The sequence below is a fragment of the Crinia signifera genome, chromosome 4 (assembly GCF_055691185.1).
Source record: "Crinia signifera chromosome 4, ASM5569118v1, whole genome shotgun sequence".
Taxonomy (NCBI): Eukaryota; Metazoa; Chordata; class Amphibia; order Anura; family Myobatrachidae; genus Crinia; species Crinia signifera.
Window position 1 is genome coordinate 321,271,160 of NC_139220.1, and position 25,818 is coordinate 321,296,977.

At 46.3% G+C, this 25,818-nt stretch overlaps 1 protein-coding gene across 1 annotated transcript in view; it reads left to right on the top strand.

The window, feature by feature from the left end:
* LOC146075946 (uncharacterized) overlaps nucleotides 1-25,818 on the top strand; it is an 83,237-nt gene that overhangs the window by 15,403 nt on the left and 42,016 nt on the right. Inside the window, exons 3-4 of the mRNA XM_083185655.1 lie at nucleotides 6,789-6,917; nucleotides 22,713-23,798. Of these exons, the coding sequence (XP_083041781.1) occupies nucleotides 22,884-23,798 (915 nt within the window). The 5' untranslated portion in view covers nucleotides 6,789-6,917; nucleotides 22,713-22,883. The remainder of the gene's footprint in view (nucleotides 1-6,788; nucleotides 6,918-22,712; nucleotides 23,799-25,818) is intronic.

Genomic DNA, 25,818 nt, shown 5'->3' on the forward strand with positions numbered 1-25,818 from the left:
ATTCCCACTGTAGTGTCTGGGCTCTGCTGACCGAGCTGAAAATCAGCAGCAGGGGAGAGGGCTCTGCTGCCTGTGCTATCATCTAGGAGCAGAGGAGAGGGTCCTGGCTCTGCTGACCGTACTGTCATTAGCAGAGGAGAGGGGGGAGGGTCCGGGCTCTGCTGCCCGTACTGTCTTAGCAGAGGAGAGGAGGGGGGGTCCGGGCTTTTCTGCCTGTGCTTTCATCTGCTGCCCGTGCTGTCTTCTAGCAGCAGCGCATGCTGAGCTCAGTGAGCTGTCATCTAGCAGCAGCCAGCAGAGAAGACTCTGCCGCGCCGCCCTCTGCACTCTTCTCTGCCGTGGTGCCTGACTGCCTGTCACTTTCTGTGACATAAGTTCCGGCTGCTGCTGCTTCTACACTGGGGGCAGGAGGAGGTCCACAGCGCCGGAAGGAGGTACACGGAGATATATCGGATCTGAAACATCGTGGGTGCTATAAAGCACCCATGATGGGTCAGATTCCGATATATCTGATGTTCAGCAGGTCCGACGCCCTGATCCGATCTGATGCGCACGGGAACGCGCATCAGATCAGATCAGATGTCAAACACATGTGATTTTCGGCCGATTTCATCCGATTTATCGGCCCAAAGGGCCGAAATCGGATGAAATCGGCCGAAAATCGCATAGTGTATGGGGGCCTTTAGTCAGACAGAACCTGAAATATCTGACTGGGAAGAGCAATTAATAGGCTTGGATGGGGACCACTGCTTTGAAGTCAGATATCTCCGGTTCCCAAGGGCCGATTTTTAAAATTCTTGTACCCTTGGAAAGAGGGGACCCTCAGCTTTCAGACTAGGGCCCTTAGACTCCTAGGGGGTTTCTGGGTACTCAGAAATCCCCCCTGCGTGCGCTACTGGTGTCCCCCACCCTCCTCTTTAGTTCCCCTCATACCCACACACCCCTATCACTACCCAGCTTCCTACTCTCCTGAACCGTAACTTCCACCACTGGGGAGTCGCTGACGCTGTGTTGCCCACATACCCCTATCATGCCTCATAGCCCAGCCTCCTTCTCTCATGCACCCTAACTCCCACCCAGTAGGAGGAGACACTGCCTCAGGGCCACCGTCCTGTACTCCTGTGCTGCCACGCTGGACCCTCACCCACTGGCAGAAGCTGTACAGTGTCCCCCACCCTCCTCTTTAGTCCCCCTTATGCCCACACACCCCTATCACTACCCAGCCTCCTGTTTTCCTGTGTCGTGACCTCCGCCAGTGGGGAGCCGCTGACTCATAAACACCCTACTATACTATTGCACACACACACACACACCTCAACAACACGCACACAGAGCCCCCCCCCCCACACACACCCACAAATGTCACTGTACCCTCCACACTATCAATGTACATCTTACTCTGTAACCGCTTTTTAATTAAACAAAACAATACACACCCCCCTTCCACATCATATGCTCTCTATGTAACACATTTCACCTATAACTCAAGCTGCAATACAGGCATCTTACATACAATTCTAACCATATTTCTCACAATACAAACGTTCACAAATTAAGGGGGCGCAGCCCCTTACGCCGGTGTGAAGAGCGCCCGTAGGGCGCGATGAACCACCTAGTAAATACATATATCTCATTGCAGGGCTGAGTGTTAGTAACAACTAGATGGGGTTACAGCAGACGCTGCAGAACACTAATATACTGACCAGAGATGGACACTAACTCCTTATACGAATATTATTGGCTGACTAATATCCTAACAGCTCTGTAATAGGTGCTGACTCATACCTCCCAACATTCATAGAAAGGAACCCGGGACTGCTTGCGTGCGTGCCAATTTTTGTGGAGGTGTGGCTACTGAAAAGGGCCGTGACCTGTTCCTGTGATGCTGCTACAAGGCCACGCCCCATTTTCACCGCTGTGGGGGGGGCATGCTCAGCAGCTCCGTGAGCTGCTGGCTATGCCCCCACCCCCTCTGGCTGCAAGAAAAGACGCTGTGAGCATGTGTACAGCATCTATTCACAGACCACAGTGGGGGGGGGTACTCCCAACTGCCCCCCCCCACCGCCGCGGGACAAAAAAAGGGACGTTCCCGCGATAAGCGGGACAGTTGAGAGGTATGCTGCCTGAGAGTGGTAATATTCATTATATATATATATATATATATATATATATATATATATATATATATATATATATATATATATATATATATATATATATATATATATATATATATATATTAGGATTATGTTTGTATTTCCGATGTGTAATGTGTGTGACTGTAACATAATAGGCAACATAATATTTTTATGTAATAAATTTCAAATAAGGTATTTTACCTCTCCCCGTGCGCAGTTATATTGTTCTTCTCTGTTTTATACTCCTATTTATAGCTTCTACTACAGGTGAGGTTTATACCTCCCCAAGGGCCTTATTTTGGTTCATTCTTTCTGACAAAATCCTTCTTAGATGGGCAAAACCATGTGCACTGCAGGTGGGGCAGATGTTACTTGTGCAGAGAGAATTCGATTTGGGTGGGGTTTTTCTTCAAAGTGAGATCTATATTGCAGTGTAAAAATAAAGCAGGCAGTATTTACCCTGCACAGAAACAAAATTACTCACCCAAATCTAATTCTCTTTGTACATATTACATCTGCCCCCCTGCAGTGCACATGGTTTTGTCCATCTAAGAAGGAATTTGTCAGAAAGAATGAACCAAAATAAAGCCCCAAGTGTGGAGCTTATCCTCTGTTTTCTTAATTGTTAGACCCATCTGTCCACAGAGGCCGCAGTTTGTGATGAGCGTATCCATCACCATGGTAACTTAATAATCAATACTAATCTTAGGAGCACACTGATTGGCTTATACTATGCAGGTAGAGATACAAAGCTAGGAGAAGTTTATACTGTAAATTGAAACTGAAGATGCCCATACATTAGAGTGACATCTCTCTGAGATGAGAAGTCACCTGTGATCCCCCTTGAGCTGCCCAGGAACGACCCCGGCAGCAGGACCACATACCGTATGCAGTCATTTTGTATATGATGCATTGTATACGATCTCAGCCAAGTCTGCCTGGCTGGCGATGCGGCTGATCTTACCTGCAGCCTGTGCGATCTTCAGGCTCCGATGAGATACACACGGGACTGCACATCGCATCGGTCCTGGGGGGAATTTACTAAGAAGAATTTGTTTAAAAAATAGTATTTTCATACGAAAACACGATTTTTTTTTTGTTGTATACGTATTTTTGGCATTTACTAAAAAAAATAATTGAAAAAAAAAAACTGAGTGGGGTCCCCCCCACAGCCGTAACCAGCACCAGGCTGAAAGAGCCGGGGCTGGTATTAAAATAAATCAGGATGCCCGGCAAATAGGGGTTCCCCTGTTTTTTTTTTTAAACCAGCCCCATGCTCCAGGTCCGGGGCTGGTTCACAAAATACGGGGGACAAAATGACTAGGGGTCCCCCGTATTTTAAGAACCAGCCCCAGGCCCAACCAGCCAGCAGGGTAATGCCACAGCCTCGGGACACTTATTATATAAGGTCCTGCGGCTAAAACAACCCTACCGACCAGTCAGCCTGGCCAGGGGCCCTGGGGGAGTGGGGACCTCCCCAATAAAGGGGTCCCCCCCTCCAGGACTTACCTGACCAGGCTGAAGCATACTTTCCTACCTGACCCTCTCCATGTGGGAGAAAATGCTCTGTTCCTGGGCTTCCCTGGTAATGTATGATTGCCATCACCTGTGGGGAGCTAGGTAAAGGTGTTTCACCACAGGTGCTGGCAATCATACATTACCAGGGAAGTCCAGGAACAGAGCATTTTCTCCCACATAGAGTGGGTCAGGTAGGCAAGTATGGGCAGTGGTCACCGGGCTGATTCAGTGTAAAAAATAGAATAAAGTATTGTCTAATACTGTGGAACTATGAGTCCCAGCAAGCCTCCCCCGCAAGCTGGGACTTGGAGAACCACAAGTCCCAGCATGCGGGGCATTAAAGGGCCCGCTGGCACTTGTAGTTCCACAGTATGAAAAATAGTTAAATAAACACACACCAACACACACCACATCCAAAGCCCACACATACTGATACTTATCTTGAGCCCGTCGGTAGGTCCCTGGGTCCGGGGTCCGGTGCTCCTGGGTCCAGGCCTCCATGGTCTGGGGTCCGGTGCTCCAGGGTCCGGTGCTCCAGGGTTATTTATTTATTTAGTTTACCAATTTTTTTTACATATCTGACTGATCCGTGCAGACTGCCTGTATATATGGCGCTAATAGGAATCATTACGCCATCGGTGGGTTACATAGCTGTCATATTTGACTGCTTTATAAATTCCCCTCCGGAAAACGAATTTGCATACTGTGGAAACAGCCGTATACAGTCGTAGTCATTCATATTAAGAATACGAAATATTGTATTTGTATTCTTAGTAAATTTCCCCCCTGATGTCAGTCACATTTGATTTGGACGCGTTTCATGGACTATATCACCGCAATCACATGAAAAGTGACCAAGGGGCCCATTTATCATGATCGCATTTACAATGGGATCTGGGCGGAATATTACCGGCCAGGATCACATTGTAAAATGCGGACACATCACAGGGATGTATCATCCCTGACTACAGGGACAGAGCTCCAAAAGGAGCCCATCCCTGTAAAGTGCTGACCCGGAAGCCGAGGGGGGGGGGGCTGCGCATGCGCGGTTATGTGTTGACCCCCGCCGACTCCTCTGACCGCACTGCCCTGCTCGGCAGTGCGATCCCGTAGCCATGGGCTATCACCATTCCAGAATGGCGATAGCCAAGGGATGCAAAGCCGGGGTGCCCAATGTGGGGGATGCGACCGGCGGCGCTGCAGGGGGATCGCAGCAGCGATCGGAGATTTCTGCTGCGGTCCCCCTTTGATACATTGGGGTGATACTTAATATTTGTGGCTAACCCCCGAAAACGGGTATTTTCGGGGATTTAGCCGCAAGTATTACTTGATAAATGGGGCCCCAAATCACAAGTGAATTGCCCTAGTGTATGCGTGCCATACTATTGGCCTCTAGTCACCACCCTCAGGGCCAGATTCTCTAAGCTTCAAAAGTGATAAAATGGAGAGTGATAAACAGCCAGCCAATCAGCTCCTACCTGACATTTTTCATACACAGTCTGTGACATCGCAGGCAGGAGCTGATTGGCTGGCTGTTTATCACTCTCCATTTTATCACTTTTGAAGCTTAGAGAATCTGGCCCTCAATCCTTAAAGAAAGGGCTCCCTCTCTCTCCCAGTATCTATGACTCCACCGGATCTGCAGTGACTCAGAGGAGAAGCTCAGACAAATGGATCAAATGATGGTTACATTTCTCCAAAGAGGATGTTCATATACAGCAATACAGCAAGCTAAGGTAGAAGTGTGGGGGAACCCACGAGGAGTACAACAGGCCCGGCAAATAAGAGCGAGACATCGGTACTATGGATAAATAACTACACAACGGTCACACAGAGACTAACTACGACTGCTGAGAGAATCTGGCCAGTGGTCCTGATGTGAGAGGAATCTCTGAGCGCTCATTACTCCAATGTTATATGAGGAGAGAAATAATATTACAGAAGCTCCGGTACATACTGAGGTTTCTATTTTGACAGATGTGGAGAAACATTTATTAATAAAGAAACCTGGTAACTTTATATGTTTAGGATGCACCACATGTATGTATTTAGTAACGGGGGAATACATAGTGCTCCCGCACACAGATAGAAGCCTATGGGCTTCTATCACCTCCACCGACCCCCACCACAGATGCCGACCCCCCTGGCATACCTTCCTAGGCTAAAGCCTGGCCTTGGACCCGGAAGGTAACATTCTCCTCCCCCTAGCAACGCAGCCGGAGGTCCTTCCAGCCGCAGGGGGAGGAGGAGGTACCCAGGGATGTGACGAAGCACACCACATCCCTGTTATCGCGGGGGTCTCCTACACCGCATTGCAATGCTAGTCGCATATATTAGTACATATCCGCTAGCATCTCTGCGGTGGGGCGGCGATGTATTTTAATACACCCACCCAGTGGGAGGTTACTCTTGCAAAAAGAAGCCTAAATTGATAAATAAGCTTAATACTGTCTCCCCTGTGGCCGTAATGAGACTGTTGATAAATTGTTCCATTGGAAATGTTTGATATAATTAGGCTGGCCATACACTACTGCGATGTATCAGGGCTGTGGATGGCCATCAGATCCCTCCGCAAACCAACTGGGACCATCCTGTGCGGCAGGATCACATGCGATACATTTGTATGCGGTCCTTTCATATGTGATGTATCCCATGCGGCCCCTGTGTGCCGCGGATGGGAGGGAGATCCGAGTCAGAGGTCAGACCTGCATGCCGGTCCGACCTCACACTCAGGTCCAAGGGATGTGCACCGGACCCGATGACATGTCATTCTCAGCCCGATTAGTTGCAATGGATGGAATTGGCCCATATCACTGTAGTGTATGGGGTTATTTATATTCAGTTTAGAGCTAAAACTCCTCCTAGTTTTCCATCTCTACCCATATAATATAAGCCAGCGGTTCTCAAACTGTGGGTCCTGACCTTGAGGTGAGTCCTGATCACCTCAGCATGGGGACGCGACACCATGTTGCTGACCATCAGCCTGATGACTTCTTCAATCTCCCAGTCAGTGATCCAAGGAGTCTGACCCATCAGTAGAATTGTCTGTTACGTCAGACCCTACAATGCTGCCAGGCATGTGCGCTCTGCTGACTACACATGTGCGTATAACCATGTGCTCCTTATACTCAGGTGCAGAATCCATATTGCCGTGACTTGCTGTATGATCCCTGTAACTGGAGGCAGAAATATAACCGGATCCTCCTCTCCCCTCCGGTGTACGTGGGACACTGCTGCCAGCCAGTGATACGGGAGGATAAGGTGACTATAACATTATCTTATCATATTGGGCACTGATCAGTACGGCAGTGAATGACCGAGTTATACACTATGTCCAGTATCAATCAGCTGCGGTAAAGAATATGCCAGGAGCTATCCAATTAGCCTGGACTGGTGCTCTACCACTGCTTCATACGTGTACATGTTTTCTAATAATGCTCCTCTCTCCAGACCACTTCCCCTCACTGTCTGCTCTGCATCCCGACTAATACTGCTCCTACCGACACCTGAGCGCTCAGCCAGCCACAGCCAGAGACACCACCACCGCGCTCCTTGACCCACACCAATCAGCTGCTCCCAGCTCCCTTCTCTCTTCTCTCCCGGCTCTATCACAGCAGCAGCACCGCTTCCCTTCCCGGAGACTGATCTCTGATCAATCTCGCTATACAAGTTGGATTCTGAATCTTCCAAAGTCCTCATTGGTACCATGCCAGCGTCTTCAGTTCCTAGGAATGATCCTAGACACAGTGTAACAAAAGACGTTCCTTCCTGTGGACAAAGTGGTGGCACTTTAACTGTTGGTAAAGGAAGTACTCTGAGCCGAATATCAGTCCCCTTTGATACATTGGGGTGATACTTAATATTTGTATTGAATATCAGTCCATATGTGCATCAGATTGCTGAGCAAGTTGGTGGCCTCATTCCAGGCTGTTCAATATGGAAGGTTCCATTCCAGAACTTTTCAACTGTTCATCTTGAGCAAGTGGTCCAGGTCTCACCTCCACATGCACAAGATAATACGTCTGTCCCCCCAGACATGGTTGTAACTCCATTGATGGCTTCAGTTTCCCAAACTGATGGTGGGCTAGAGTTTTTGGATTCAAAACTGGATCCTTCTCACGAAGGTCGCCAGTCTAATGGGCTGGGGTGCAGGGACGCAGTGGGTTCAGTTCCAAGGCAATTGGGCCTCATGGGAAGCCAGATTACACATCAACAGGGCTTTGAGCCATGATCAAAGCTCTGTTGCAAGTCTATCCACTACTACAGTGTCAAGCTGTGCAGGTCCAGTCAGACAACGCAATGACAGTTGCCTACATAAACCATCAGGGAGGTATGAAGAGCAGAGCGTGTGTGAGGGAAATGTCCAAAATTCTCTTCTGGGCAGAACAGCATGCAAGAGTGATCTCAGCCATAGAGATGGAGCGCCTGTCAGCCAGGGTCTCCAAATGTCCCGTGCCAGAACGGGACGCACGAGCACCCCCTTCTGGTGATTGGTGGCGGACATTCTATCACCAGGAGCAGTTCCATTGAGAGCTGTTCCATCTCTATTTATCCCGGGAGTGGACAACTGGCACACAGATTTCCTCAGTCGACAATCTCCATCCCGGGGAATGGGGCCTGAACCCCCAGGGATTAGATCTGATTGTAGATCAGTGGGGACTTCCACAGATAGACCTGATAGCATTTAGACTCAACAGAAAACTCAACTGGTATTGTTCAAGAACAGTTGATCTTCAAGCAGTGGCTGCCCTGACAGCGAGTTGGTCGTACTGACTGGTATTCCTGTTCCCTCCGATTCCCTAAATCGCAAGGGCGCTAAAAAGAATCAGAAGCCAAGGAGTGGAGGCGATACTGATGGCCCCAGACTGGCCTCGATGGGCGTGGTATGTTGATCTTCAGACTATGGTAATATCGACGATCCATGGCACCTGCCTCTCAGAAAAAAATCTGCTCCAGCAAGTTCCGTTCGTCTACCAAGACTTAGGGCTGCTTCACATGCTCCGGCTAACACTGGGAGGCAAAAACCTGCACGACCAAATGATGTGCCGTACACAGTAGTTCATGATGGACAGGATTGTGTCCATTCACACGGGATGGTCACGAGCCGGCTGTCACCACTGGAAAGAACGGCTGCCGGGCTGTGGCCATCCCGACCATTGTAAACTTCTGTGCGCGGCAGGGCTACTTGGCCGTGTGGGGTTTCGCTGCCCGGCGGCTGCTGGTGTGTGTGTGAAAGGGGCCTTAGGGTGGCTTTGTTTAATGGCTTGGAGGTTGAGAGACAGATTCTAGCCCAGAAGGGCCTGCATGCCTCGGTGATATCTACCAAGACCCACGTTAGAATGCTTTTGGAGGAAATATGTTGCCTGGTGTGAGAAAAAGACCTTTCTACCTGCTGATTTTAAGCTGGAATGTTTCCTGCAGTTCTTGCAGACAGGTCTGGATTTGGTGCCTACGTCTGGGATCGTTAAAGGTTCAGATTTCGACCTTGTCTGTTTCCTTCCAGAAAAGTTTGGCTGTCATGCCTGAAGTACAGACATTTATTAAAGGCGCTCTCCATATTTAGCCTCCTACGGCACCCTTGGAACTGGACATGGTGTTGAATTTTCTGCAGTCATCGTGGTCTGAACAAGAAAAAAGAGAACATGTAACAGCGCTGATCACCAAATTCAAGATAGGATAAAGCTACAATCAATAAAAATTTTAATTACAAATCTTGTTTTGTTAAGGTATATTCACCCACTGGTTCCACTTGGTGGCTGAAGGTTGGCTCTGATGCAAATGTCCATTCCTATTGGGCCCAATGGATAATGTGTGCAGTCTGATTCAGGTTCCTCTGTTCCTAGTTTTGCCTCTGGGGGATAGCACACCCCTCTGTTCCTTTTGTAGCCACAGGGGGGCAGTCTCAACCCCTACCTCGGAAGACATCTGTGCAGAGGATTTCTGGCTGTGGAAATGACTGGTTCAAAGGTGGAAAACCCGGGAGGGTGTATGGTAATCCCTCGTTAGGTGGTGGACTGACAAATGAATGCTGTATAGAGCTAAGATGGTGTTAAAGCAGCAATTGTGGATCCCAGGGATGATAGCATTGATGCATTTCGCTGCTTGGCTGCAGATTTTTCAAAAAGCCAGAAATCCTGCAGCCACCAAGTGGAACCAGTGGGTGAATATACCTTAACAAAACATGATTTGTAAAAAAATTTTTATTGAACTTTTATCCTATCTTATCCATGCAATTGCATTATTAATATTAAAATGTATTAACCATTTGAATCCGGTGATCAGCGCTGTTACATTTTCTCTTTTTTGTTGTATGTTTTTGACTGGGGGAGCTACTACCCACAGTAGCTTGTACTAGCAGCTACTTGGCATACCAACTCACCGCGGAGCGACCTCTGTATGTCTTCGATATAAATCCTGGTTTGAACCCCTGGCAATGACTGATTTGAAATACCCCAAGTGGAAGACGGTAGTGCTTCTGGCCCTAGCCTCTGCTAGGAGGGTGTCAGAATTAGGAGCATTGTCGTGTAAGAGCCCACATCTCGTCTTTCACGAAGACAGGGCGGAGCTTAGAACAAGAGAGCAGTTCCTGCCGAAGGTGGTATCGGCGTTCTACCTAAACCAGCCTATTGTGGTTCTGACTAGCACTGCTCATCCTAATATCCCAGAATCCCTGGATGTTTTGAAAACATGTTAAAAGGATAGCTCACATTCATAATACAGATTGCCTCTTTGTGATCTATGATGCTGTTAGGGTTCTGAGGGGATTCCAGACAAGAGGTTACTGGGACAGACAGGCCACGATCCAACCATAACTCTGTTAATCCCTCCAGAGGCTATAGGCACCTGCAGAGCTAAGACTTCACCAATAATAGCCACGTTCAAAGGAGTAAATTAGGTACACTCCAACCCCGGTGCCACCTGGACTTGGCAAGGAAACAAGGTGCCTACCACCTCCAGAGCAGACAAGAGGATTGCTAACTAAAAACCCATAAACATGGAACAAAACAATAATGTGATAAAACTGTCCTCCACAGGGGAATTCTCCAGCAGCCCAACGTACACTTGTTTTGACTAATGATCCCTAGCTAGATCAATTTAGAAAGATAGTGAAGTAGGGAGCAACGATACAGTTTCCCACCACACTACCCTGGATGCAACAATGCATAAAGATGTTAATAATTACACAATACTCCAAAAGTTAGACCTATACATGCAGTTCTGCAGCAAGATGTAATAACACGGAACTGGCTCCCACCATAATACTGAGGATAGCTTGTGGGAATACCAAAGAGACACCACATAATTTTGCACATAGATAATAATGTAATTAGCAGAGAATACAAATGCCTAGATGGTACAAGGACACTTATCTCTGTACAGGTCTGGGTCAGGACATCAGTAGCCGGTACCAGGGGACAATAGTTTGTAGGGGAAAGAGAAAGATTTGCACAATAGATTCATACCAAATAATGGATTTAGTGTGTTAAAAATTAAATACCTAACACCAAATTAAAATCCATTTATTGATACAAAACCCATTGCAAGTGGGGACCAAATCCCAAAGAAGTGATACTAGATTATTTCTTCTCATAGGGGTATTTCTCCAAATAGTGCTGAAAAATAAAGATTTATAAAATATAAATATTCACAGCACTGCCAAATTGTCCAAGAGAAACTCTTTTAATCACTAAAAACACTATTTCTTTCTTGTGTGCATTTGCACTTCACATTATATGTTGTGTATATGTATGTCTAAAAAGTTTTAACCTCTGAAAATATTTTCACAAGCCGCAGAAGGTGGTTATCCTGTGCAATCCTATGTGTTAAAAGTTTGCACAGGACAGTGTCCTCTCTCTTCTTTTTATTCAAATCAACTAATAAAAGTTTACGTTTTAAAACCGTAACAAACCAGAAATTTCTTCTTCAAATATCTTTCTCCTTTGGTGTGCATCTATTGTGCAAATCTTTCTCTTTCCCCTACAAACTATTGTCCTAACCTTTGCCCGGATAGCACCCCCGCCAGATTATTTTCAATAAAGGCAGCCCAGATACATAAAAATCCCTAAAATTACTAAAGGGATATGACCCAGTTGTGTGCGGACCTCCAATCCCCCCTCCCCTCTCTCCCTCATTGATTGGGTACCAGGGGACAGGAAGAAACTTGGTCTCTTCTGCAATACAATCCCAGATGCACAGCAAGGACACCGACTTCAGGCTTGCACCAGAAGCTGACAGGCAAAACAGAATAGGACAGGCTTCACAAGGAAAATCACCAAAGTCTGGGTAAGAGGCAGCATGGGAGATTAAGGGCAAACTCCCAATCACAATAGCCAAGGCAGACAAGCCCCCTTAACAAGGAGACTAACTACAGGTATGCAGCCTGACACACCAGGCCCAGAGCTAATTGGTTTAATTAAGCAACAGCTGTGCTCCACCTTGAGGACAACAAGTAACAGTATAGGAAGGGAAGGATTGTCACAGGCTCTAACTTAATAAGGTGATATGTTTTTATTATTCAAAAGACCAACATAGGACCTAATTAGGATCTGGTACCGCTAGGGTGCTTGGTTGGAGGTGCTCTCAAAATAGTTCAGCAATAAAGTTAACAGAAAAAAGGGGGGGTGTCCCAAGGAGGACAAAGGCAGAACAGTAAGGGTTTTTGGGGCACGCTTTTAAATTAATGTGTTATGAGTGAACTAAAATATAACTTTTATTAAACAACTCTAAAAAAAGAGAGAAACGTCACCACAATTAAATAAGTACATACATGAATAAATTTCTACAACAATTTAAATGGTAGTGTCGTCATTAAATCACTGGCAAAAATGATTTATACACGGTATCCACCTCTAATACTATGGTTTTGCATAAAATAAATTGAAATCCAAGGTTGGAGTTTGTGCATGAGTAATTATAACTGACCAATGTCTGTTGGTAATCTGTCCTGAAGAAGTAACAGACATTGGTCAGTTATAATTACTCATGCACAAACTCCAACCTTGGATTTCAATTTATCTTGTGCAAAATCATTGTATTAGAGGTGGATACCGTGTATAAATCATTTTTGCCAGTGATTTAATGACGACACTACCATTTAAATTGTTGTAGAAATTTATTCATGTATGTACTTATTTAATTGTGGTGATGTTTCTCTCTATTTTTAAGTTGTTTAATAAAAGTTATATTCTGGACTTCCGGTGGGTGGCGCATCCAAGATGGCCACATCTTAGCCGAGCTCCGCTCACACAGGCTCCAATTTAACCCCATCCACCTGAAAACAGCCACAAGTTGGTATCCAAAACGCACCCAGTGGACTCCTAATCCTCTGGAGATCACACTGATACCAAACTCGTGGACCTGTACCCAGGGGGAGCCTTCCTCCACCGAAGTCTGGCCCGTGATAGGGCCCTCACGTGGGACGCCGCCTGAGCAAACAACTGCCCCTGATCAGGCATCAAACCCCTTGAAGCCTCCATCGAGCCCCCTTCCCCGTACCTCCTGTGGGGGTGCAGCTCCTGGTGATCCCTGCGAGCAGCGGCTGCTGAAGCCTGCAGACGCCCCTGAAGCTGCACAGAAATCTGCCGTTCTGGTTCATCGGAGCGTGAGCGGCGGGGAGTGGAGAGAAGTGTGCACTGACACCCTGAAAGCCGGAGCTGTGTGCCGCTGTGCAGGGAGCTGAGAGACGGTGACACCAACACCCTGACGGCAGCTGTGCGCCGCTGCGCCCGCGACCCTCCGCAGCGCAGCAAAGGAGAAGCCCCTGCAGACGAACGGAGGGGACCGGAGGCGGGAGCCGCTGACCCCGCTGAACACCAGCGACATCCCCGGAGCCGCACTGACACCTGTTCCCTGGAGTGTCGGACGGCCTGAGACTCCCCTGGACGGCCAGAGAGTGGACGCGCCGACAACCTCTGCCACTTGGGCTGCACCCGGACCAGCAGACAGGCGCACCGGAGACTCCACACAGCCATACCGCTGCCCGGAGGTCCGCGGCCTCTCCGACGCCGTTACATCAGTCCAGGTTGCTGCTGTGGGGACACGAGGTGAGCGACATCCCCCGCACCTGCCACTCTCCCTTGCCCCTTGCCCCTACTGCCTAAAACCTCCCACCTTGCCCCAGAGCCCTCGTGGCAATATACACGCTGAACTGCACTCCCAGCTAAGCCAGCAGCTCAACACTGAAACCTGCACTTGTCCCTGACATCCCCCCTGAAGTGCCATTTCTGACATTGACTCTATTCCTGGCACAACCTAAGAGGCATCCAACCTCTATAAAAATCAGAAACCCACCGCCCATCATCAGCACCTTGTCCCTCACCTCCCTCCTCCTCAGCCCCCGTGCTATTTAAAACCCGGCTAAAAGTCCTACCAACTGACTACCCGGAGCTGGCAGGCCCCACGAGCCCCCATACTCTGCTGCTAATAAAGAGGCACTGAAGCACTCATAAAGGGGGTAGCTGAGATCTCTCCCCCACTCTGCCACTGAACGGACTGAGAAACTGACACGCAGTGCTTAACCCCAAGGAACCTGCACCGGACAAGATGCCTGTTAACCTATACCACACAGAGGCCTGAAACTTTTGCCACTGGGATTTATGCCAACAGCTAAATCTGGCATTGCCGTACCCTGTTAAACTCTCCTGGTCTGCTCACACCCTACCCCTGACCTCATCTCTCCCCTTCTCCAACCCCCTGGCGACACCCCAACTTGAACGCCCCTAAAGGGACATACTCACTGGAAGATATATCTCTTACAACTCTGTGACTTGACGCTATCTGGTAACGGATGAAAATCCACTCATGATACATAATTGTTTGATGTTATAATATATGTTCACAGCTGCCTAAATATACTGAGACTGCTTAGTATTGTACTAAATAGCATAACTAACTAGCAAGAAATAGCAGCAGAATTGTTCAGCACCTTACAGGTTAAAAATTCATTCTCTTATACCTTTACATCAAAACACTGTATATCTGACATGTTTGTTGAGCACACGCTGCCATCTTGTGGCAGAAACTGAAATTACCTCAGGTTACTAAATTTAGCAGCTTATACTCAATACTTTGAAAATTACTGTAAAAACCTGTAGCTTTCTATAATCTCTATATATTAATACCTCGCAGTTGCTCTAAAGGGAAACAGGGGTTTTAGCCTCTCTAGCGCTGTCGGGAGCAAAAGGTGTGAGACACAAAGCGCCCATTACTCTACAATCATACGCTGCTACATAGATATAATGTAGACCATAACCCTTGATAGGGGGAAACACTCACTTGCTATAATGTAATAATGTGATATTTGTCTATTCTCACATTTGACTTCCACTGGTGAGCTTGATTCTATTTTAGACTACTGCTGTCCGATCTTAAATATCCAAGAAACAGGGGAGATAGCCTGAACCCAGGAACAGCGCACCACTCGGTACATCCAAACTATTGTTAATACAACAGTCTACTTGTCACCCGCCCTGACCACTGCTTAACCTTATACTCAAGGCGATACCCTACCCCCTGCTCTTCATATCTCCCCCCCATACCTAATCTGGTTGATGGACAGATTCTTGTCCCCGCCACGCTCACGCCCTACCACATCACTTGACGAGCATAGAATGGGCCGCAATAGAACCACTAAACAGACGCCTTTAACCCCCCACTCCTCGCAATCCACCATGGAAGCGAACCCCCCACCCAACGACGAATCCCCCTCAGATAGTCATACAGGCTTCTCATCTACAGCCCAGGAAATATTGTCAGTCCTGATGCCACATATTGACAAAAAACTAGACGAATTCAAAGCCTCTTTCCAGACTACAGTCAGGGAAGTTGCATCTAACACCTCCCGTATTGCCGACCTTGAACAAAGAGTGAGTGACGCGGAAGACGCTATTACCAGTGCACAATCCTCCTCTGACGCCTCAACCATGATGATACAAGAACTCCAAGACAAGATTGAGGATTTAGAAAACAGAAATCGGAGGAACAACCTCCGATTTATAGGCATCCCAGAAAGCGTTAAACCAAACATGCTATCAGACTATCTTACCTCCAAATTGCTACTAGCTTTAGATGTATCGGACACAGTTGACTTCCCACATATAGAACGAGTACATAGAATCGGACCTGAAAAATCAGATCCTAACTCGCGCCCCAGACCAGTAATAGCACGGTATCTTGATTTCAGAACAAAAGAACTAATACTACGTGCTTATAAAAAAATGGAACAACTTACAATTGATGGCATACGTGTACTCATTTTCCAAGATTTCTCTGTGGCAGTAGCCCAGAAACGTAAGGCATTCTCCCCAATATGTAAATTCTTGGTGGACTCCCATAGGAGATTTGCCTTATTGTACCCGGCTAAGTTACGGGTGACAGACAACGGACGCACCCTATTATTTGATGACCCCGAAGCTGCAAGAGCGCACTTTATGCCATCAATGGGTTCACCTGGCTCACTAGTGATTACCTGAACCTATTCACAACACCACCACTCTTCACTGTTTCTCCCTATACTAGATTTTGATTAATGATAAGTTTATCACTGTTTTGTATATTGTTACTGTTGTATAATACACATCCGGTCGGTTCTGGTACCCCAATCAGAACACACCGGGAAAGTTTGGTTCGGAAAATATGGAAAATGTTGTCAAGGCTTCACATGTTATCTACCTCATACGTTCTTTTAGTTATTAATGTTCGAAATATATTGCCACACCAGGCATGCTTAACCTACTTGATATGGGATTTATCACTTACCAAGACACGGTCCCACACTCGCTGGGATGGAGGACCGTCTTGTATGTTTAATCTCTGTTCTAGTATCTTTGCCAGGGCTGGAGTAGGATGACACCGCACATCCCCACGACCCTACCATACTCACCCCCCCCCACAATCTATTAACGTATTATCTTGGAATGTGTGCGGCCTAAATTCTCCAATCAAAAGGAGAAGAATAATAACTCACATAAAACACCACGACCCAGATATTACCTTATTACAAGAGACCCACTGGAAGGCTGGTGAGGACTCAACACTCAGAGCACCATGGATTGCAGAGTGCATATCCGCCCCTTATGTCACCAAAACAAGAGGAGTAGCCATACTTTTTTCCAAAAAATTGGTTTATTCCATTACAGACTCAATTTTAGACCCTGAGGGCAGATTCCTACTATTAGATGTCCGGATAGGGGACTCGCCATACACTATCTTAAATATATACGCCCCCAACACCCAGACCTCAGATTTCCTATGCCAAATCTCCCAACTACTAGCACAACGATCACACTCCTCGTTAATTATAGGAGGAGATTTTAATGTAGTCAAAGACCCCACATTGGATAAACTACCTCCCCCGCGAACTACCTCTTCCAACATTTGGACAGCATTCAACACATTCTCGGCCCAAACACACGTGACAGATGCATGGAGACTATTCCACCCTACGGACAAATCGTACACATTCCACTCTGGAGTCCATCACTCACTCTCACGGATAGACTACATCCTAGTAGCGGACCACCTTATCTCTTCTGTCACCTCAGCTAACATAGGAGACATACTAATCTCGGATCACGCTCCCATAACCATATCCCTCAACATATCTACCACGGACCCGTCACACAGATCTTGGAGATTCCCCTCCTATTTATTTCACTCAGAAAACTTTCGCCAATACCTAAAACACCACTGGCTAGATTATGTAGACACCAACATAGAACACTGGGACACGCCAGTATTATTTTGGGAAGCTGCAAAATCCGTAATGAGGGGACACATAATAGCATATGTGGCCAAACGAAACAAAGCCTCCAGAATACAATACGACTCCCTTTATACCAATATGAACTCCTGCCTCAATGCCTATATTTCTAACCCCACCGATGATAACCATACAGTTTACCAGCAGGCGAAACACCTTCTTGAAGACTTCCTGCTTTCACAAGCTCAAAGACACCTTGATTTCACGAAGAATAGGTATTATAGATGGGGGAATCGCACCGGACGCCTGTTAGCAAATTTAACTAAACCCTTTCACCGCAGAAGCCACATCACATCCATAAAACAAACTAGTGACTCCCCACCTTTGACAAAGACGCATGACATAGTCAATGCATTCCAAAACTTTTACACCACGCTGTACTCGGCTGACCCACCAGATTATACACAAATGGACCAACTACTTAGAAACTCTAGACTACCATCCCTCTCCCAATCCCAAATAGAAATGCTAGACAAAGACATTACAGCTGAGGAGGTGGCTCAGGCCATTTCGTCCCTTCAAACAAATAAATCCCCGGGGCCGGACGGATTTTCCGGGGAATATTACAAAATACTGCAACCAGACATCATCCCGGCATTGTTAGAAATATTCCAGACTATCCATAAGTCCCAACCCCCCTACCCCACATTCAACGCAGCGTACACAACCTTAATCCTCAAGCCCGGACGTGACTCCACGAAGCTGGACTCATATCGCCCCATTACCCTTTTAAATGTGGATTTTAAGCTCCTATCTAAAATCATGGCCACTAGAATACAATCCTTCTTCTCGGAAATCATCTCACCCACCCAAATGGGATTTGTCGCGGGACGACAATCCGTCAAGGGTATACGCACTGCTATTGCCTCGGTAATTACTTCTAATCTCCACCCCAATGCCCCACATATGTTATTGAGTTTAGATGCTCACAAAGCATTTGATACCGTTTCATGGCCCTTCTTATTCCTAACACTATCAGCATACTCATTTGGACCCCATTTCATAAACTTGGTTAAATTCTTCTATGACACTCCTAACACCTCCCTACTTATTAACGGAACCAAAAGCACACCTATCCAGATGCACAGAGGAACTAGGCAGGGATGCCCTCTCTCCCCAATTCTGTTTAATCTCTCCCTAGACCCCATACTCAGATTAATCGACTCCTGGCCCACCCTACAGGGAATACGAGTAGGCGATATGGAAATCAAAACAACCGCATTCGCGGACGACGTCTTAATCTACATAGCAAATCCCAAAACCTCTTTACGCCCACTATTAGACCTACTACACAGTTCAGGCCGACTATCTGGCTTCCAGATTAATCTGGAAAAGTCAGAAATTCTATATCTAAAGCAGGGGTTCACGCGCCCCAAGTGGGCTGCACAGCTACCCATGAGATGGGCTAAGGGCCGCCTGACTTATCTAGGCATAACCCTGCCCAAAAATATACAAAACCTATATACCTATAACATAAGCAAAACTATCAAAAATCTAGCAAGAGACCTAAATGGAATGGGCCATCTCCAGCTGTCCTACTTGGGAAGGGCGAACCTCCTGCGAATGATATATTTCCCTAAACTCTTATACCAAATTCAAGTTTTGCCCCTTCTACTTACCAAATCTGATACCCTCACTATCACGAAATTATTCCGAACTTTTATTTGGAACAAGGGGAGAGCAAGGATAGGAATGATAAAATTAACTCAACCCAAATGGAATGGCGGCATCAATTTCCCAGATATAGTGGTATACAACCAAGCGGCGGTATTTAGATACCTCAAAGACTGGTTACTTATAAATAATACATATGCCAACACCACCCTAGAACAAAATTTCCTACCCCATACTTCCCTAACCGCCTTTTTACACCTAGAAGACAGAGACATCCCCCCAGAAATACACCTCAACCCCCTCTTAATGTCTGTCCGTAAATTGTGGCTGACCCTGCGCCACACTTTTAAATTGAACCCAAACCACTCCATACATTTGCCTTTCTTACGAAACCCTCAATTCCACGATGGTAATGCCCCACCCCTCTTCACGAGCTGGAATAATGCAGGACTTCATAGAGTAGGACAACTAATAGACACCCACACTCACAAACCACTCACTTTCATGGAAGCCTCAAGAGATTACCCAATCATAACCACCCTCAACTTAAATTTTATCCAAGCCCAATCATACGCCGACAAAATCTCAAAACTCATCCCGGAAAAAGATTGGAATAATGATCTTGACAATGTACTCTTGGCTCCCCCCCTACCTAAAAAAGCGATCTCCACTTACTATAAATTTCTCCGAAAACCTTTGGATTACACTTCACAGCGCACAGGCCTTAACCAATGGCTAGAACACTTCCCCTCCCTAACAACAGACACTTTGTTAAAGACCCTACAGACCTCAATAACGATATTCCCAATGGCCAAATTCTCGGAAATGTATCTAAACATTTTCCACAGATCATATATCTCTCCCTCACGAGGATACCAGATGCAAATTCTAGAATCCCCAAGATGCCCTAAATGTAATAACCCTCAAGCAGACCTATATCACTGTTTTTGGGCCTGCCCGTCAGTTAAAAAATTCTGGACAGATGTTCGTGACTTTGCCAATGAAAACTTGGTTAATTACACCCCACTCACCCCGGAATGGGCCATATTTGGCATCCTACCAGAGGAAATTAGAGTCCCTAAACCCATCAAAAAATTAATGCTGGCGATCTCATCGGCTGCCCGCAAAACGATCCTTCAAGTATGGATCCAAACCTCCCCTCCAGCCCTGGCAATGTTCAAAGATAAATTGTTTTTCATTTTTCACATGGATTGGTTGGAGGCCTCCCTCCAAAAGGACTCACGTACCAAACAGTTCTTCGCCACCTGGAACAGCTACATGGAAACTTTACCCATGTCAACCAAGCAAACTCTTCGTCAATGTTTCCAAAGTACTCGCTGGTATGAAGAACGAATGCTACTTAATGATCCTCCGCTAATCCTAGAATAAAGTGTTCTTCTCTTCTGTTAAGATAGACATACTGTACACATGTTCTAATAATACGGAATCTTATGTCTAAAATGTAACCCAATCTAATCTCATATACTTGAATATATATTGTATTTGATTCAAATGCCTGAATGCTCAGCAATGTATCTTGTTATGCAATGAAGCTTTGACTTAATAAAAAAGTTGATATAAAAAAAAAAAAAAAAAGTTATATTCTAAGCTGTCCATTGCTCATTAGATACAAACAACGATTCAACAAGCTTATGTGTCAGCAGATTACACACTTCCTGCTTCCGTGATGCCCATTCAACAAGAGCGGTGGGGTTAATCTGGGCAGCTGCCTGGGGTGTCTCTGCTTTGTAACTTTGCAGAGCTGTGATGTGGTCAGGCCAACATACATTTGTAAAGTTCTACTAGTTTGACGCTCTGGCCGAAGAAGATACCCAGTTTGGGCAGGTGGTGCTACAGAAGTCTCCACATGTTCCTATCCATTCTGGTATTTCTGGGACATTCCTATCATATTGAGACCCCAGTATGGGTGATAGAGAAAATACAATTTTAATGACCTACCGGTAAATCCCTTTCTCGTAGTCCATATGGGATACTGGGTGCTCCCGCCTCGGTGCAGAGTCTTTTCTGCAACATGTTCTCAGTTATCTGGTTGAAGTTGTGTTGGTAACCTTTCTTGTCACCAGTTGTAACTACCGTTAAAAAAAAAACATGCTTCCAGTTCTCCTGATTACTGTTGACGTGTGCTGGTATGAAGATCACCACATATCGCTTTTCATATTCTTCTCTCAAGTATATCCATCCTACTTTGGGCACAGTTTTCCCTTAACTGGCTTGTGGTTGGGAACGTAGATGGGAGGAGCCAGTACACTGTGCTAAAGATTTTATATGCGCCTGTCTCGTGCGGAGGACCCTCTATTCCCCAGCATATTGAGACCCCTGTATCCCATATGGACTACGAGAAAAGGATTTACCGGTAGGTAATTAAAATCCTGTTTTTTGTGGTTAAGCATTCCTTGCTGCTGTTTATGGCCTCTAGAACCTGCTGAAGTGTAATTTCAGGGGTCCTCGGTGGGCTATTGCCCTTGGAGGGGGTGGTATGTGGTGGGGTGTTTGTGAATTGTTTCTGGCTTGTGCGCAGGCATATCTTTCTAGCTGGGCTGCAGCTGTGCTATTGCAGATTTTCCCCAGTATAACTGCCAAGTGCGGTGCTGGTGTCTCCATACACACACACAATGTCAGTATTACATTTCTGTACCAGGGGACTTGGCTATCTTAGTCTATGTCACTCCACAATGATGCTACAGTTGCTTTCTGCAGTTATATTTTAATGGCAAGCTGAATTCTACAGTTTAGATCCACGAAGGGCTTCAGGAGCCAGCACAATCTCGCTGGCAATCTCCCTTGGCAACAAATACAATGTCCCACTCTGTCCAGATGGTACAACACAGAGCCCTATAGCACTCCGGTAACTGAGCCAACACTTAACTGATTTTATCCGCTGACAATAATCACTGACTATGCAGTTTAAGAATAAAGGTTCAGGTAAAGACGCAACTTATGCCCCGCAGCAGCCTCTTGGTAATAACACCTTCTCCTGCGGACTACAACAGCCCACTACTTCCAGGCGTCTAACGCTGTCTCCTGCTGGCACGACTACCTAGCTCCTTACAGAATTAAGGTTCCTGGTGGCTGGTAAGCAATGTGCTCATGCAGCCTCACATATGACCACTGGGCCCTCTGCTCCCTTGCACAGCAGCGGGTGCAGGTCTGCTTTACCCTCACGTCGATGTCTGCCGGTGCTTCCCGCCCTGCAGCTATCAGGAAGGGAATATCAGCCAGGGAGCTCTTGCTTCTACTCCAGGACAGGCCAACCTGTGGCTCTCCAGATGTGGTGAAACTACAAATCCCAGCATGCCTTGCCCCAGTTTTAACACTCACTTATAGCAAAACTGTTGCAGGGCATGCTGGGATTTGTAGTTTCACAACATCTGGAGAGCCACAGGTTGGCCAGTCCTGTTCTACTCCCACGCTGCCAAGATCATGCCCCTAGCGCTTTGCAAAGAATTTAATCAAAAGATGCTCGGCTCTTACAATCCTGCTATAGCATGGCAGGACTAGAAGGACTGTTTAACGCACAAGGAGGCTGGATGTATGTGGACACATCTGTACATGAATATATAATCAGTGACTGATACTTGTTATTGTGTATAAATACGTCTTATATAATAAAAGTAATGTTATCCTGGTAACCATTATGCTTTTATATATTATGTTTCTTACAGGACATATAAGGAGCAGGATTCTAACTAAGACGACGTGGAAAGGGACATTGTTCTCCGATCAAGCCAACTAAATACATCATATCTCCTTACACCTCAGGAGGAGGAACAAAAGCAATTTTATTTTCTGGATAGAAGAAACCTTCAGCAACTAATTTATTTCTCACTTCATACATGATGAGCCTCAGAGGAGAGAAACCACATGTGTGCTCTGAGTGTGACAAAGGCTTTACATATGAATCACAGCTTCTCAGGCATCAGAGGAGTCACACAGGAGAGAAACCACATGTGTGCTCTGAGTGTGACAAAGGCTTTACATGTAAATCACAGCTTCTCATACATCAGAGGAGTCACACAGGAGAGAAACCATATAAATGTTCTGAATGCAGCAAATGTTTTTCTGATAAGTCACAGCTTGTTATACATCAGAGGAGTCACACAGGAGAGAAACCACATGTGTGCTCTGAGTGTGACAAAGGCTTTACATGTAAATCACATCTTCTCATACATCAGAGGAGTCACACAGGAGAGAAGCCATATAAATGTTCTGAGTGCAGCAAATGTTTTTCCCATAAGTCACATCTTGTCCGACATCAGATGAGTCACACAGGAGAGAAGCCATATAAATGTTCTGAATGCAGCAAATGTTTTCCCCAGAATTCACATCTTGTCCTACATCAGAGGAGTCACACAGGAGAGAAGCCATATAAATGTTCTGAATGCAGCAAATGTTTTTCCAATAAGTCATATCTTGTCCTACATCAGAGGCATCATACAGGAGAGAAACCATATAAATGTTCTGAATGCAGCAAAGGTTTTTCCAATATGTCACTTCTTGTCCTACATCAGAGGAGTCACACAGGAGAGAAGCCATATAAATGTTCTGAATGCAGCAAAGGTTTTTCCAATAAGTCAAACCTTGTCACACATCAGAGGAGTCACACAGGAGAGAAGCCATATAAATGTTCTGAATGCAGAAAATGTTTTTCCAATAAGTCACATCTTGTTATACATCAGAGGAGTCACACAGGAGAGAAGCCATATAAATGTTCTGAATGCAGCAAATGTTTTTCCCGGAAGTCACATCTTGTCCAACATCAGAGGAGTCACACAGGAGAGAAACCATATAAATGTTGTCCTACATCCTACACACAGAAGAGAAACTAAAAATGCTGTGAATGCGGGTAGTGTTACTAGGAAGACAATACTTATTAATCCCTTGAGTCACTCTGAGGGCCTGAATGCAGCATATTTCATATATAATTAAGGTAACTTGTAACACCACAATATGCATGCAATGGATACAAATTTTTCCTAGTGTGAGAAGTGTTTTTTATAAATCAGACCTAATAGTCTGGAGTGGTCTGACCAGGGCCGGATTTGTGCCTAGGCCCGTGAGGCACCGGCCTCAGGGCGGCACCAATTAAGGGCGGCAGGCAGGCTGACATTCTGTTAAATGACACAGTGGATGGGCAGCGGCGAGTGACGAGTGCCACTGCCGCAGACATGAATTATCATATGTAGGCGGCAGCGCCGCTCATCACCCGCCACTGCCCACCCACTCTGCCATGCACATTACATCACCGCTTAGTGGCTGGGTCCGACTGTCCCCCTGCGCGTCCAGAAATGGCTCAGGCTCACTGCTGCTGGCTCCCGCCCATTGGCTACAGTGTGTGAGCCGGAGAGAGACTGACGGAGACACTGTGCTAATCACTGTACTAATAAGTACCTCCCTCCCTCCGGGTCCTCCGTACAGTGAGCAGCCCAGAGTGCTTAAAAAAATATTAAGGTGGGCTACAGTTAAATTTTTATGAATTATATATAAATAACAATGTATATACATATATGATTACATTAAAATAGGGGGAGGGGGGGGGGGGCACAAAAATGTTGTGCCTAGGGGAGGCCTGACCCCTAAATTCGCCCCTGGGTCTGACAAGTGGATTTTGGGGCACTTTTTCCCTGGGATGAAATGTCTGTTAGGAACTAGAGCTGCAATATAACAACATACAGTGGCGATGGGGCTGCTGGTACTGAGCTCTGTAATATACAGCTGTTCTGCTGGTGCCGGCACTGAGCTCTGTAATATACAGCTGTTCTGCTGGTGCTAGTACTGATCTCTGTAATATACAGCTGTTCTGCTGGTGCTGGTACTGACCTCTGTAATATACAGCTATTCTGCTGGTGCTGGTACTGAGCTCTGTAATATACAGCTGTTCTGCTGGTGCCAGTAATGAGCTCTGTAATATATAGCTGTTCTGCTGGTGCTGGTACTGAGCTCTGTAATATACAGATGTTCTGCTGGTGCCAGTACTGAGCTCTGTAATATACAGCTGTTCTGCTGGTGCCGGTACTATGCTCTGTATTATACAGCTGTTCTGCTGATGCTGGTACTGAGCTCTGTAATATACAGCTGTTCTGCTGGTGCCAGTAAGGAGATCTGTAATATATAGCTGTTCTGCTGGTGCCGGCACTGAGCTCTGTAATATACAGCTGTTCTGCTGGTGCTGGTACTGAGCTCTGTAATATACAGCTGTTCTGCTGGTGCCAGTAATGAGATCTGTAATATATAGCTGTTCTGCTGGTGCCAGTACTGAGCTCTGTAATATACAGCTGTACTGCTGGTGCTGGTACTGAGCTCTGTAATATACAGCTGTTCTGCTGATGCTGGTACTGAGCTCTGTAATATACAGCTGTTCTGCTGGTACTGAGCTCTGTAATATACAGCTGTTCTGCTGGTGCTGGTTCTGAGCTCTGTAATATACAGCTGATCTGCTGGTGCCGGTACTGATCTCTGTAATATACAGCTGTTCTGCTGGTGCCGGCGCTGAGCTCTGTAAAATACAGCTGTACTGCTGGTGCCGGTACTGAGCTCTGTAATATACAGCTGTTCTGCTGGTGCCGGTACTGAGCTCTGTAATATACAGCTGTTCTGCTGGTGCCGGTACTGAGCACTGTAATATATAGCTGTTCTGCTGATGCTGGTACTCAGCTCTGTAATATACAGCTGATCTGCTGGTGCCGGTACTGATCTCTGTAATATACAACTGTTCTGCTGGTGCCGGTGCTGAGCTCTGTAATATACAGCTGTTCTGCTGGTGCAGGTACT